Source organism: Struthio camelus, chromosome 2, assembly GCF_040807025.1.
Source record: "Struthio camelus isolate bStrCam1 chromosome 2, bStrCam1.hap1, whole genome shotgun sequence".
NCBI classification, from domain to species: Eukaryota; Metazoa; Chordata; class Aves; order Struthioniformes; family Struthionidae; genus Struthio; species Struthio camelus.
Genome location: NC_090943.1, coordinates 25,557,723 through 25,573,349, shown reverse-complemented (window position 1 = coordinate 25,573,349; position 15,627 = coordinate 25,557,723). Strand labels below are relative to the sequence as shown.

Below are 15,627 nucleotides of genomic sequence, written 5' to 3'. Positions count from 1 at the left end.
TTTTCTTCAGCGGGGACCACTTAATTGCTTGGGTGGACAAACTAGTTTCTTAGTGGTACTGCACATTTTTTGCTGGGAATTTCAGTTCCTGTGGGCCCATTTACGCGTCTCTAGTTGTCTTTAACATTGACTGAACACCATGATGAACTTAATTTGACCTTTTAAATAAACTATCCACAATCCGAGGTTTTTTACTGATGTAGGAATAAGACAACTTTTACAGTAGTATCCTAGATCTTGAGCTCTAAAAGAAGGATTACAGCTTCTGTTGTGTGTCATTACAAATGTCACCAGGAGTGAAGACTTTGAGGGCATCATGGAAGATATAGCTATATAAGGAGCCAGGCTTACACAGGTGGATAGAAGCATAAAACAGCAAAACTGAATCTCCCACAGGGTACAACAGCGGCATTCTAAAATAGCAACATTTCAGTTTGCAGATAGAAACATTCTGAATTTCTATTTTTTTCATATAAAGTCAACATTTTCCCTAGAGGAATATTTTCCCACACTGTTCTTAAAACTCTCCACAGGTTTCCTAATACTAGTGAGAAAAATTACATTGCAGGTAACAATCACTTAAGTCTTCTAAAGGAATCGGGTGAAATCTAATAAAAAGATTTAACAAAGGTTCTTGAAAAAGTGTAAAATGCCAAAAAAATGCCTTGTAACCAAGGGCTATCCACTCTATCAGGGAAATCTGAATTGAGGAAAAATATGTGCATTTTAGCCAGTCTTTAAAAGCTCTCTTTTCCTTCTCCATTTAACAACCTTTTGCAAAAAGCTCTTGCAAATCCTTTTTGGCAGGGAATAAGCAGAATCAAATTATGAGATTATTTTGACCATAGTTTTATATCGCAGATGAAATTATTGGCTTAAACAAAGTTATCCACCTTATTTAGTCATTAAGAGGTGAACACAAAAACACTCTCAAGTTAGGGCAAGCAGCCCTGACATCTTCCCTTATGCCAGTGGGTGAGTCCTCCTCATGGTCAGCACCTTTGGGGAAGGATCCAAAAAGCAGGGCAGGAATAGGCTGAGCAACAGCTTTTAATGCTTAGTGCATTGAGCCAATAATCAGGCTCTATTTGAGAGAGTGCCTATTTCACAAACAGTAGCTCTCTACATAATTTTTTCAAGATTGCACACAGTGCAGAATAAAAAGAACTGAACTGCTACACTCTGGGAGAGTAAAAGTGTGCAAGAACTGTAAGTGAGAATGCAAACGGACGTAACAGCACTATTTCCATTCTGAAAAAATGTACAAATGCACATTTCCACATGATCTAGTTTTAAGGACTCTATTCAGGGACCAATAAAAATATTAGAATGCTAGAAAGCCCCTGTAAAACATAAAGCACCTGCTTAACATTTCTGCTAATTGTGGGAGAAGGAAATGGCCCCAGCAGAAATTGGCTGAAGACGATTAAATTTGATTATAATGCTATACACTAAGTGATTCCAACCAACGACAGAATTAGAAGTAAAATGTGTACCAAAGCCATACATAACACAAAAACAGGTTTAATAAAAGGCAGGGATAGCAATGCTATGTGTGGTTAAAAAGGCATCCACGTATTTTGTAAAGGCTCGTTCTGTCTCTCATGTCTTGCAAGAATTCACAGAAAGCACAGTAAGAAGAACCACAAAATCAGGAAACAAGTTCACCTCAAAGTTTAGTGTGGGCTACACGAATGTTTATATTCTCCAGAATGGTGGAGGTTTTGGGGCTTGTAGGAAATACACTCAGCCCAGGCCAGCAGCAGGAAAATGAAGTGCCTAGAAGCAATGAAATTAGAAATAGATAAATGGGAATGCCTCTCCTTAGTTCTTGTACAGTCACATATAAAGGCAGGCAGCTTCGACACCGTGCTCTACGCTTTCAGCAGAATGTACAGGCTTTCCCCCTGGCAGGTGGCCTCTTCTGCTATAGGTAGCTTCTAGAGGCTGTCGGCACAGAGGAGTGAAAGTACTACTTCCCATTTTCTTTCCTATTTCTCCCTCTTTTGCTTTCTACCTTGTTTTGCTAATATGGTTGGTTTTTTTCTTCTATTCCTTCCACAGAAGCTACCCAAACCAGATTACTTATTGGAGCTGTTGGTTCATCCTTTGCTCCTTTATAGCATATTTCTTAATAAAAGCTTCACTTCCTGTGCATTTCCTCTGATAGTGCCTGTAGCATAGCCTTCTTGTCTGCTTTCTGACCTGTTCAGGGTAGACACAGCATTGAGAGATGATGACATGCTTATGATCAGAGACTCTCACGTTATTTAGTTTTCCAGCTAGTCACCCAGATACACACTGGATCCCTCCTTTTAACCTGCTGCCACCTAGACCACGTTATATATCATACACATTCAGCATGCTAGCCTTTAAATCGCTTTCTCACAGTTTCCCATACCTGTGCTCGGCACCCATCTCTTCTCGCTGGTAGCAAACAAAACTGGCATTCTTTGTTCAGGACTCGGTCGTGCTACCATTTCCGCATCATACTCAGGCAGATGGAGAACTGCTTCCGCCATGGCCTTGCTGCTCTCTGCTTACGGTTACTAATGCCTCAAACACATTTTAACTTTCTGAGAAGTTTCTAAGTGCCCGGTGTTGCTATCTGCTACAAAGAGTAGCAAGGTGCTACTCAGTCCTGGTTACGCTTGCTTCAGCACTGAAGCAGTGTATTTGTGGCTTAGTATCACCTGAACAAACATTACTTCCAAGTACCTGGAAGGCACTTTTTTAGAATACTGGGATACTTGTGCAGACTGACCTCTGGACACGAGGTGAGAGCTCTCTCCTGTTGCAAATGTAGCTCTGTGTGACAGAGAATCATTCCTCCCCCCCACACACAGACACACCTCCCCGACCCCAAGAAATGAAGCAAGCACTAAGTGCAACAGAGCAGCTAATTTGACAGCCTTATTAGAAAACTGCCTAGTGAAGTATGTGAAAAATACTGTATTCAACACAAAACTGCAGGAAACAAGAAGAATAATTAGGCAAAACAAAAAAAATGGCTAAGGTACAGGGATTTCTATTTCCTCCAAAACACAAAGTAATCTGTTAAACAAGAAGTAAAGGAGACTCTGTTTATATCTCACCTGAAAAGCCACAAGCAGAACTGCGCACCCTAATAACATCATTGGCTTCAGAAATGATTCAGAAGCAAGGGGGCCATCTGCTGAATTCCCAGTACCACTTTCTGCTGTGTCCTGAAAGATTTTCTTTCAAAGTTTCACAGCCAAGTCCTTTTCAGAGACCGTTTTGCCAGGATCGTGATGTGTGACAGAATAACCCTCTGAGCAGGTCTGGCTGCAGGTGAATATTACAGTACGTCTGTCATGACTGCAAAAACTACAACCAGTACACTGATCAATGTAATCTAATCAGGGCTCAAAAATCCTGCAGACAATATCATTAGTCTGAAATAAATACAAGATTTCTGCATCTGCATCATGATGTATTTCAATAAACAGATAGTCTTGGAGTTAAAAAACTTCCTACTACTTCCTCATAAGATGCTCGTGAACATATTTTTTCCCAAATAAAATCAAAAAGCTTTAAAATAGAATTAGTTCTCTGAAATAAGCAGCTTCCTCCTTCCACTCCCTGTCCTTTCTTCTCAGTAATATTGGCACCACTCTCCTGTGCAAGTCTATCACAACACCACTGATACACGACTCACTGGCGACTGCTTCTAATTTAATTCCACTCTTTCTGAATTCATTACCATTACCTTCAGATCCCAGCTTCAAAGCGTTCACAGCTAGCTCCTTTTTCAGTATGTGGAAGTGGGCAAAGGAAAGGTGGAGGCTTAAGAAGATTTTATGGTAACTTCATCATGCCACCTCACATTCAGACGCACAAATGAGGTGCACAGTCTTTGCAGTATTGCATTTCTTGTTCTTCTTACTACTGCCACAGCTAAAAGTCCCTCTGCATACAAGGAAGAGGGACTGGACTTCTTTTTGACCAAATAACAGTAAAGTATGCTAAATAAATACTATGAAAGCATTCAGACTGAAAAATCCTTGTTCACACAGCCATGAAATTTGATAAAGGTATTTAAAATATTCGCTACTCTTCTCATTTCTGCAAGCATAGCCTTACGTCTACTGACATTTCATGGTCTGTTAATATAGAACACTTTAAATATGAAAAGGTACACATTATACATTAAAGACTATGTAGACTCATGCATTAGATAGCTCATAGTACACAAATATAGGATTGTTTCATGATACAAATTATAAAATTGAATATTCAAGATTACTTCCAAGTTCAGCATTTTAAAAATGACTGCAAGACATAGCCTGTATCTTTCAAAGTTATAACTGGGAGGTATTTAATAAAAGCACAAGCACAGGGAATACAAATAAATGCCAGTTCCCTAAGACTCCTTTTTTAACTCATAGGTTATTTCAAAAGAAAATGCAAATAGTATTTTTTTAAATGTGTATAAAAACAGTGTGTGTGAATGCGTGTACCTCAGTTCGTACTAAATCTTAACATGCACGACTACTTCCTCCATAAGGTAAAAATGTATCCAGGTTTTGTTGTTCTCTGTTCATTGTTCCAAATTTCATATCCCTTGATACACAAGGATATGGTCTGCAAAGCTGTAAGTTTGTAGGCACCTGCAGATGAGTCTAGAGAATCAGTGAGTCTAGTATTTAATAGCACACTATTAGCTAGTTTGCTAAGTATTCCCTATCTTTCTCTTAGAACATGGACATCCAAGCAAAAATATGAAGCAGTGTATGTAAAAGCAGTATTAAAAGTTAAATATCAGATACTTAAGAGTTCTAGAGCTACAGTTATCCAGTAAACAAAAGTTAATTTATCATGTACCTGTATTCCCATAAACTGCCCACTACCCAGGACTTAGTGTATCATCTCAAAAGCCTCACTAACTTCAAAGAGTGGCCACTAAAAAGCTGAAGTAAGGCAAAAAAAGAAAAGAGAAATACATGGGAAGAAGTGAAACATTTTCTCTCAAAAATTCAGAATGAAAGCTAAGGATTGCAAAAATTCAGTCCTTTCCATAGAAGTGGTCCCAAACATGATATTTCACAAATGTGAAGTATCCCACATCTTGGCCATGTACATCTCAAAAACAAGACGTTCTGTTTTCATGGAAAGCAATACAAAGTGGGCTTACCACTCATTTCAAACTCTGGAAAGCTCACCTAAAAGAATGTTTCCATGTGGCAAAAGCGATATGAGGTTATCTTCAACTTTCTAATATGTGTTATTTTAGGGTTTTTTTCCCACTAAACTCAAGATAGCTGGCCTCATACTAAAATGCTTCAATTTTAATTAAAGTCTAAGCATTTTTCAACTCCATTTCTATACAGTAAGTCTTTTTAAGCAATAAAAAAACGCAAACAACTTTTCCTTGTGTTTTTTTTTGCTCTAATATTTGCATGTAAATAAAAATTTCTCTCAGCTTCTTACAAAACTATCTCAAAAATGATGATCTGTTAATCAAGTCAATTACTTTCATTTCATTAGGTATTTAGGCTGAGGGGGTGGCACACATACTCACTAGTTAGAAAGGAAAAGAAGTTGGAAAGTAAAGGACAACAGATTTGTGCCAGGCCACTGTTTTAGGGATAATACTTCCATCATCCCTAAGATCACAGGGCTATTATCCTTACATCTTCTGATACTTCTGCTTGACATGAACATCAGTTGTTAAGGTCTACTAAATACAAAGTATTTACAAACAGGCTTCTTCACACTGTAAGAATATCTTTGAGATATTTTCCTTTCTACCTCTATAATATTGGACAGAAATCTCACTTAACATCTGATCTAAACATCTCCTGCTTTTCAGAAGGGTCCACACGCTACGGCAGATCAGATACACGGGTCAGAGAACCTGAACGCAGCTCAGTGTCTGACTGATGGCACCTACAGTGCAGTTTTATTATACTGCACAACAAAAACACAATAGTACAAGCAAAGAACCTGTAGGTGCTCTATCAGAATCATGACATACGACACAGAAGAGATTTCGGAAGTATAATAATTTATCACGTTACTTCATTCCATCATTAAAAAAGTCAAGAAACAGAAAGCAGAGATTTTGTCATTACAAGTAGTTTCCGAAACGTGCTGGGCGCGTGCATGTGTCAGGAGGTGAAATCCGGCCCTGCGAAGGCCAGCGGGATCCGGTCAGCGGGACCACGGCTTCGCGGGCAGCTCTGCAAGCCTCGCACCGGGGAGCACAGGTCAGCGTCCCCAGGCACTTTACATACTCAGATTCAGTACTTCGACAGGGAAGGTTAAGTCACTGCTACCAAAGCATTTACGGTACTGCTACCACCGAGGACAGGCTAAAACGCCTCGGCGCCTCCTGCGCACCCCAGCACGGCGGCTCCCTTCACGCCGTCCCGCTCCCCTCCGCGCCATCCCCTCCCCGCGCGGGGACACCGCGGCTCCCCTCACGCCGTCCCGCCCCGCGCAGGGACACCGCGGCTCCCCTCACGCCGTCCCGCTCCCCTCCGCGCCATCCCCTCCCCGCGCGGGGACACCGCGGCTCCCCTCACGTCGTCCCGCTCCCTTCCCCACCATCCTCTCCCCGCGCGGACACACCGCGGCTCCCCTCACGCCGTCCCGCTCCCCTCACGCCATCCCGACCCGCGCGGGGACACCGCGGCTCCCCTCACGCCGTCCCGCTCCCCTCCGCGCCATCTCCGCCCCGCGCGGGGACACCGCGGCTCCCCTCAGGGCGCCCCGCTGCCCTCCCCGGCCGCCCCAGGCCGTTCCGCGCTCCCGCCTCGCCCGGCCGCTGCCCTCGCTCGCGCGGAGCGTCTCTAACAACTCACAGGGACCGCCTTTAACGGCTCGGCAGTCTCTGGTCTTGACAGTCCCTCCCCAAACTTCAAACACAACTCTGCCTAGATTTCGGTCGCGACAGGTAGTTTACTAAAGCACAAGTTCATTTCTGAGCCGGAAAACAGAAGCTCGATCGTTCTCCCTCCTCCGTAGCGTCAAAATCTTGGACAAGCTACTAAACCAGGACACCTGGAGCTGACACAAACACCGCACCTTCCCTTCTAGCAGCCTCCAACTTTTCTGCAAAGCGTCAAAAATAACCTTTCCTTCGGCACAAGCTTGAGACGCGATACAGGAAAAAAGAAGGCAACAGCAAGACGGCAACCCACTTTCTCCACCACTTCCCCGGCCCCCGACAGGCGGCCGCCGGCACAGAAACTTTTCCGAGTCGCGCAGCGAGGCAGCGCCCACGCCGGGCGGCCGCAGCGCGCAGCCGAGCCGAGCCGGCGCCCAGGCACCGCGCACCGCGGGCCAAGGCCGCCCCCCGCGGGCCGCGCCGCGCAGCCACGGCGGGCGCCGAGCCCCGCCGCCCTGCGCGCACCCACCCAGCCGCCCCGCTCCCGCCGCGCGGGGCAAGGGAGGGAGGGGGCGAGGGGTGTCCGTTACCGGCGAGCGAGCGCCCTTCTTGCAGAGCGGTCCCCTGAAGACGCCCTTAATGCCGCGGTAGTGCCCGTTGCTGAGGTGCCGCGAGCTGATGACCAGGTAGCACGCCATGCGGGTCCCGACGGGCTGCGCGGGGGCAGCGCCCCAGCCCCGCGCTCCGGCGGGGGGGCGGGCAGGCAGGCCGGCTCCTCCTCGGCGGCGGCGGCGGCGGCGGCGCTACCCCCGCCGGAGCAGGAGGCAGCATGAAGGAGCAGGCGGAACCGCAGCAGCGCTCTCCCCCCCAACCCCGCGTCTCATCCAGCGCCCGGGTTAGTGCTGCCAGCAGCAGGATGCACTGAAGGCGGCAGCAGCGGCGGCAGCCAGAGCACATCGGGGGGAGCGCGGAGGCCAGTCCGCATGCTGCTCCGCGGGTGGCAGACGGGTCCGGAAAGAAGAAGGGGACAGCGCAACTTGCACAGTCCGCGGGTGCGACGGCCCCTTCTCTCCTTGCTCCTCAAACCAGGTCACCGGGAGGCAAAATCCGGAGGGGAGTTTCTCGGCGGCGGCTGGCGCCCATGGCTCTTCCCTCCGCCGGCTGGGTGGCGGATGCAGCCGGCTGCCTCGCGGAACCCCCGCCGCCAAGCCCGCCCGTGCGGCTGCTGCAGCCGGCGCGGCGCCTCGCCTCGCCTCGCCTCGCCTCACCTCCGCGGTGCTGCGCGGCGGGGGGGGCGGCGCGTGCGGTGTGACGGGGCGGAGGAGGGTAGGGCCGGGGCCGGCGGCGGCAGGTGGGGGGACGCCGCACCTCGCCGCCGTGGGCTGGAGGCGGGCAGGGGGCTGCGGGCGGCGGCTGCGGGCGGCAGGCGCCGAATGGCGCGGGCCGGGGACGGGGGAAGGCGGCGGGGCGGCCGCTCGGGCGCGGCGGGCGGCGGCGCCTCTGCGCCCAACTTTCCCGCCTTCGGTGACAGGAAAATAACATCCCTTCCCTGTCTCCTCGGTAGGTTTCCACCTCCTTTTTTTTTTTTTTTTTTGTTGTTGGCTCCTTCTCTTTTTTTCCCCCCTCAGCTCTCCTCGCCTCGCTCCCACTTCGCCTTTCGCCCGCTCTCCCGCAGGCTGCGGCGGCGGGAGGGAGGGAGGGCGGCGCCGCGCCTCGCCTCGCCGCCGGCAGGGGGCGGGCCCCGGGGCCGCCCGCCATTTCCCGCCGGGCGGTGGCGGCTGGCCCGGCTCTGCAGGCCGCCTCCTTCAGCCCAGCGCGGCCCTCCGCCCTGGCCGCGCCGGGGGATGAGCGACCGCCGCCTCCCAGCAGCCAGCTGTGAGATTGAATTAGCTGCAAAGGTCCCTGCTAACGTTTCCGCTTTTAACTGGAAGCGCAAATTCATCCCGGACCGCAGTGAAGGCGGCGGATGTTGCGCGCACCTCGTAGCCGACTGCCCCGGAGCCCCCCAACCTCTAGGTGCTGCCATGATCATCCACCCTGGCAGCTCAGGAATTTAGGTGCCCGGTGTAATTTACGACCTAAATAATTTACCTAGGATTACGAGTAGTCCTCCACCTCTAAATAACTAAAACAGGTTGTTCTTTTCCCCTTCTGCAAGACGCACATGCTGTAAATCGCAGGTCTGGCTATGCAAACTCAGCTTCTTTTCGTCAGTTCACAAGTATTGTCTCTGCTCTGTTACTTACAAAGTCGATAAAAATAAATCAATAAATCACGCAGTGTAGTCACCTGCAGATCTTTCATTTCTTCCAAATAGATTATTTTAAGCCGTAGATAAAAAATATTTACGATTTTTCATGTAATCCTGTAAAAGCCTATGTTTTCAGATATTTACAAAATGAAAGTGATAAGCCATGCTCATTCTAATTTTAGCCTCCAAAGATCTAGCTTTCTATGGACCTAACATCAATTAAAAAAAAATCTTTAGCTACTGAACTGTATAGATAAGAAGGTCAAATATCTTTTGGCTATATATGTAAAATAGTGTCTTCAGTATCACACACAGTCTTAGTATAAAACATGAACACATGTTCACACAGCACATAAAATTTGATTATGTGTATATGTTCAAGTCTTATTACATATCTTATGAATAAACATGAGGTTATAGAGAAAACAAAATACATCTGAAGCTGGCATAACCAAACCTGGAAGTAACATATTAAGGACCTTACAGACCTTAAGTCTTTATATTAAGATCTTATATAGAATACTGTCTTTTCCAAATCTAAAAATGTAGGGGGATTCAAATTCAGCTCGTAAGAGCCAAGTTCAAAATAAAAGGAGCTGGCTCTTTGCATGATGCATAGTAGAGCTGTGGAACTGCTTGCCAAAGGATGTTGTGGATGTTAAAAGTTTATATAGCCACATGAATCAATACAAATCAGGCTTGTGGGGTCTGAAGTGAGAGGACTGAAGGACTTTTTTGAAATACAAATTTACACTGAAAAGTGGCTTTGTAGAAATTATACTACCACAATGAAAAAAAGTTAACCGCTACTAACTCGGTGGCCAAGATGAGCTTTTTCCCCCTGCAAGTAAGTCATAGTTGTAGGAATGCCTTGAAAATTAATTCTTGTTGACATATCATTGGTAGATTTAGTTAACTACAAGTTCCTTCTGAAATTACTCCTCTGTGATCCTATTTAGGATAACAATGTTAGCTTCAGCTTGAATTGTGGCCTGCAGCTTGACTTTCTGAGTCGGACTGAATATGCACTTCTAGAAGTAGAGACAAACGTCTTTTCTGTCTAACAGTGCAGTGAACTTTCAAAAACTTTAACTTCTCCGTGATGCAACTGTTGTTTCTCAGAGCAGAGGAGAATTTGTGTCTCCTCTAAGTGGCTTGCACAAATGTCTTAATTCCTCTTCTGTTGTGAAGAGACTTGGCAAGTCCTTTGCTCCATGGAGCTGCTATTCCGATATGAGGTAAGGGAGAGGATGCAGAAGGACCCACACCACCTGCATGCAATGGAGCTGTGTATCTGTGTGTTGCAGCTATGTGGACAGACAGACCGTTCTGCCACCTGTAGAGAAGCTTCCGCACAAGCTGAAACTGCAAAGAGCTTCATTGCAGATTAAGGGAGAATACTTTCCTCCTTAAACCTATAGATTCTTCCACAGTTCATTTACTGAGATTATGTGAAAGGGAAATGGTTTGCCCCAGAGTAGACTGCACAGTACTCATTTTATCCTGCTGAGAAGGATGACGTGCTCAATTGACCCTGCTGTGAAAAGTAGCAGTCATTTTAGGCTCACTTCACTTTGCAAACTCAGGGGAATAGTTACTATGACCACCAATCGAATTTATAAACAATCTGGAGGCCACAAGCTTGAGGAAATGAGATTAAGAGTTGTCAAATGGAATGATTAGATATTAATTATAACATTCCCTGAACATTCTGTCAAGTCTCTGGAGATGCTGCACCTTCTTCTCTTTCCTCACAGGTCACATAGAAATATGAGCCTTAACTATTTGTATCTGGGTGCAATCCTTCACTCCTTTAGATCTCATGAAGTAATTTTCAGCTGAGCACAGTGGATGTGAAATACTACCATCCAGAGCATTATGCTTTCTCTGCAGAAGTGTTAGTGACTTTTCAAGATGCAAGGAAGTAGAGAAGCAGGTCAGCTATCTCTAGGAGATGATGATTGGAATAATGAAACGTTCTCCAGTTCGTCTATCCTTTCAATTTACACAGGTTTTTATCATTCATTAATAAAGATTACTTAGCATTTATTGCCCAAAAAAACTCTGTAAGCATTTTCTAATTATTCTTTGTAGGGATTGTCCTCATTGCAGAATGTAGTGTCAAATTGAAATACCCAGCCTAGCTTTAAAGCAGCTACTTCTGACAGATATATTCTGAAAATCAGACAGCAGAGCACCATATTATTGCAGTCATACTGCTTTTAATAACAGCTGATTCATATGCTTCTTTCTGGCATTAGACAGTAAAGTGTACTGTTAAATCTCGTCTACACTGTTAAGTTAATTTAAATTGTAATTCAGGTATTGCTCCTAATATGAGTTCTGTCTCCACATAAGTTCTATTATACTGATACTCTCTGCTGTATAGGTAAAAACTACAGTAAGCATGATTAGCCAGCAGCTATCAACCATTCTGTAGAATGGATACAGGCTAGATCCATGCAAGTGCCCCAGTCCTTAGAGTGTCTTTCCACAATCCCCTTAGCGTGCTCTGAAAGAGCAAAGACATCCTTCCCCATCCCTCCCAAATGTGAGAAGAAGATTTGAAGAGCAAAAAGTATATCTTCTGGCAAACACCTCTAGAAATCTTACTATAGCAATCATGTAAGAACAGAGGGAGTGTAGATACAGAGCTTGAATACTACTTCACAATCTGGTCTTACTTGAGTTAGGTTAACATGAAACATGCTTTCCAACACAGAAGAATCAAAGTGAACCCCACTGTAGCAGTATACCCTAATGCTGCTGTGATTTTTACAAACAGTCTTCGTCACAATTCTTAGTGAAGGTAAATGAGCTCAACATCTTTGAAAGAAAATTTAGAAATAAAAATACACAGTTAGGTGCCTGACAATTAACAGCAATGACTTAGCGTTAACTGCGGTATATGTTATTTTCAGCCATAATGGAGATTCTAAAGTTATAAATGAATTCCTGGGAAGATGTGCAGATATTTGGGTTATGGCTGTTTAAACTACATATTCCCTCCTCTGTTTCTCTAAGCCCGGCAGCAGTGGGTATACAGTATGCCCTAAGTATACAGAGCTACAGATGTCAATCTTCAGTTATCTTCATTCTTACGGTTCATAACTATAGCTGATTCCTCAGAGTTCACAGGAAAAGTGAACTCCTGCCCCACTGAAACCACTGACAATTTTGCAGGTGAGGTCAACAGAGTCAGAGTTTCTCCAGAGGTTTTCACCTCAAGTATATTCGTATATGGCCACATAACTCTTCCAGCAGCCTGAAATATCCTATGACATTATTAACTGTTTTATCATTCTAACTGAAGGCATTACCTAATATCCCCAATTCTTTGTAAATTAGAACTCTGTATTAGAAATAATCAACATTTATGTAGATCATGTGAATTAATTTTAGCTTGTTTAACTTTTTTTTTCTCTCAGTGTAGCATATATCTTGGTGCACATTTTGTAAAGTTTGACTATTATTTACAGTTCCTGGCAAGTACAAAATATAAGCTGAGCTAGTCTGTGTAAAACTTCGTTTGCTCTTCATGAAACAGCTATTTCAAATCTCTGCTCTCTGAACATCTTCTTTTTTTTTCCTGAATCTTAAAAGATACTTTTTGAATTTTTTCTCCAAGTAGCTATTACTAAAATCTTTGTTGTATCGGTCTTTATTTTTTGCCTTAATTTGGATTTTATTAGTCCTTCTCTATTTTATTCCATGTGTACATAATACTGCTTATCCAAGCCTTTTTAATTCCAGACTGCCTCTTTTTATCTAAATAGTAGTTACGTTCCTCTTGTAAATCACTTATGTAGCCGCTTTCTACTACCAAAACTTGAATCTGTCAAGGTTTATACACTTGAAACATTGATGGCTAAGTTATTCTACTCTTCAGTCCCTAGAGAATCAGTGACACCATTTTAGTTTGTATGGCGCTCTGTGGAAATGTCAAAATGTTGAATAACAACTTTATATTCTACAACTTGCTGCTAATTGCGTGGCCAGCAAATACTGGTAGTCTTCATGATGAGGAAACCAAAGTGTGTATGTGTACATTAATGCAGAGCAATAAGTCATGCTCTACTTTTCCTATAAGCCTCACAATCCACTGGCTTTGCAAAAGTCATATGGTTGAACAAGAATCTCCTTCAAATATCTACACTCTAACTTTTCTTTGGTATTTCTCTTATGCGACATCTCGCAATCTCTCTGCATTAGTGTCTCTATCACTAAAAAAGGCAATATAATGTTTACTTTAGATTTACTGTGAGAATTACTCAATAATGCAACCATAATCACAAAGAATAATGTTAAGTGTTACTAGGTGATACTGGGGAAGACTGATGATTTCATAATCAGTTAAAAAATAAGCAAGAAATGTTCCATTATTTTCAGAAGGTTTCTGCATATGCCATTCACTTAAACCCATAGGTCAGTAAAACAAATAAGACCTTAATCCTAAATTAACAAGAACTCAGTCATTCCAGGGTATAAGTGCCCGGTGATGTAAAGATATCTTCCATTTTCTGTTCAGAAATAATATTCATTGGTTTCTTCTTATTGTAAGCTGTATTTTTTACCTAAATTAGAAAGGATGTAGAAAGAATAATGTCAAGTAGCCACTGATGTGTAAGTTATATAGCAGAGTTCCAATTCTATTTTTGTAGCAGATTCTGTTTTTCAGGAAGGTGATAAGTGAAAGAGATGAAGATGTAGTGATGTTTTCATACACTTGCCAATTTATTATGTTTGCATAAATATTTAATATATCAATCTCTTTCTACAGAAAGAATATGGGCTGCATTTCAAATCATATCTTTTTATTACATTTTCCTACTGCTAAATCCCACCAAAACTTTAATTACTTGCTGGACATCTGCAAGAGAGGCGACTCACGTTTTTCATTGCTCATTGATGGTCATCAGTCTAATCTCCTGGGGTTAGCACTGCATGTGCTAGGGGGCTTGATATCTAAAAGCTGAATTAAGTTATTGCATTTTATTATTAGAAACTAGAATTGAATATTAACTGGAGACCGGCTATTTTCAAATGACTTTAAAAGGACATAAATAAAATGAAAACATTGTTTAAGTCATTTTTTCCTGTGATAGCTTAGCCATAGCATGCAGAGGGAAGTCCCAGAGTACTGGCATTGCCCACTCCCTAGGTAGCTGTGATATTCAGAGACAGCCACAGAGGCTGCCAAAGAGTACATTTCAGCCGTAGATACATTAGCTTCACTAACCAACATGACCACAGCTGTGAAACCCTTTTCATATTAATATTCATTTGTTTTAATGAAGTAGCCTAGCAGGAGCAGAGGGAGGTGGATGTCAGGGGCTCTGTGGACAGTCCACCCTGAGGTCCCCGTGTCTCTAAGCCAGGTTTCTCTGCCTCTTCTAAAGTGAGTGTGAAGAAATGATGAAGGCAACTAACTTCCTTCATATAGGTTTTGTCATTGGCGGAGTGAAAGTGTCTCCTTTTTCCTGGTATTATCTGCGATGGTATTTTATGTCACGCTGCCACAAGGAGCATTACATACCTGCGTGCTCATGCTGGGTTGTGTGCTAGTATGCATGGCAACGCCCACAGTGACTTCCACTGACAATTTTACCTTGACATGTTAGTATTGCCCTTGCTGTCTTGCGCTATTGTTGCAATAAGACACCCATAGAATGTCAACACATACACGTTAGGTTTTCTCTGGCTAAGACTTCAGCCTTTGAAGCCTGTTAATTGACACAGATTTATGTGCAGTTCACACAGGACTCTGAAGTCACGTTTGTCAGGAAGGATGTCACAAAGTGAATGAGAGTTCAGCTTGGGAAGAAGAGAGGGTTGAGGCTGAATGCTCGAGATAACACAAGTTGGATAACGATAACTGAGCTGGGAACTATATATATTCCGGTCATAAGATAGGGGCAGTGAGGAACTGTGGATAATTTCTGTATAGAGTGGGCCATTTAGAGTGGCAGTTCACTAAGCCCGTCCAGCCAGAAGATGACAAGGAGTAAACAACTCTTTAGTATGAACATAAGAAGAAATAACTGAATATAAGGTCTGCTGAAGTGCCAGGAATAAATCTGGCGTGTGCTTCCTTCTTTCCTAAAATCAGGAAGAAAACAAATAATACTAAAACCTGGAATAAATGTACAAAGACATATAAAAAGCATTTTATTCCATTTTTGTGTGAAATATATAAATATATGTATCTGGTGTCTATAAACAAATGCAGACAAATGAATAACATAGAAATATATATTTAAATGCTTAAAAGGTCAAGACCTTAAGCTAATTTATTTCCTGCCTTGTTTTTCTTTTTCCCACTCCAGTGAGGTCCGTCCCTTAAAAATACAGTCTTTTTTCACTTTATCAAAAACAGACAGTTTTTTTTTTCTTTTTTAGGAAACTCAGTGACAGGGAGGTGATTTGCCAATCTTCAGCAAAGCATTACAGAAATCAAGTTTGAGAAGATGTTCACACCCATTAAACCACTGTACTATCTATGCTATCCTGGATCTGCGTGTTT

At 43.6% G+C, this 15,627-nt stretch overlaps 1 protein-coding gene across 2 annotated transcripts in view; it reads right to left on the bottom strand.

Annotated features, from left to right (window-relative positions):
• Window positions 1–15,627, bottom strand: part of ZNF804B (zinc finger protein 804B) — a 324,788-nt gene that overhangs the window by 241,204 nt on the left and 67,957 nt on the right. Inside the window, exon 1 of one of the 2 annotated variants that reach the window (XM_068934731.1) lies at window positions 7,444–7,570. The exons of the other annotated variant lie outside the window; for it this stretch is intronic. Within the exon in view, the coding sequence (XP_068790832.1) occupies window positions 7,444–7,551 (108 nt within the window). The 5' untranslated portion in view covers window positions 7,552–7,570. Of the gene's footprint in view, window positions 1–7,443; window positions 7,571–15,627 lie in introns of those variants that run through there. 2 annotated transcript variants of the gene reach the window in all.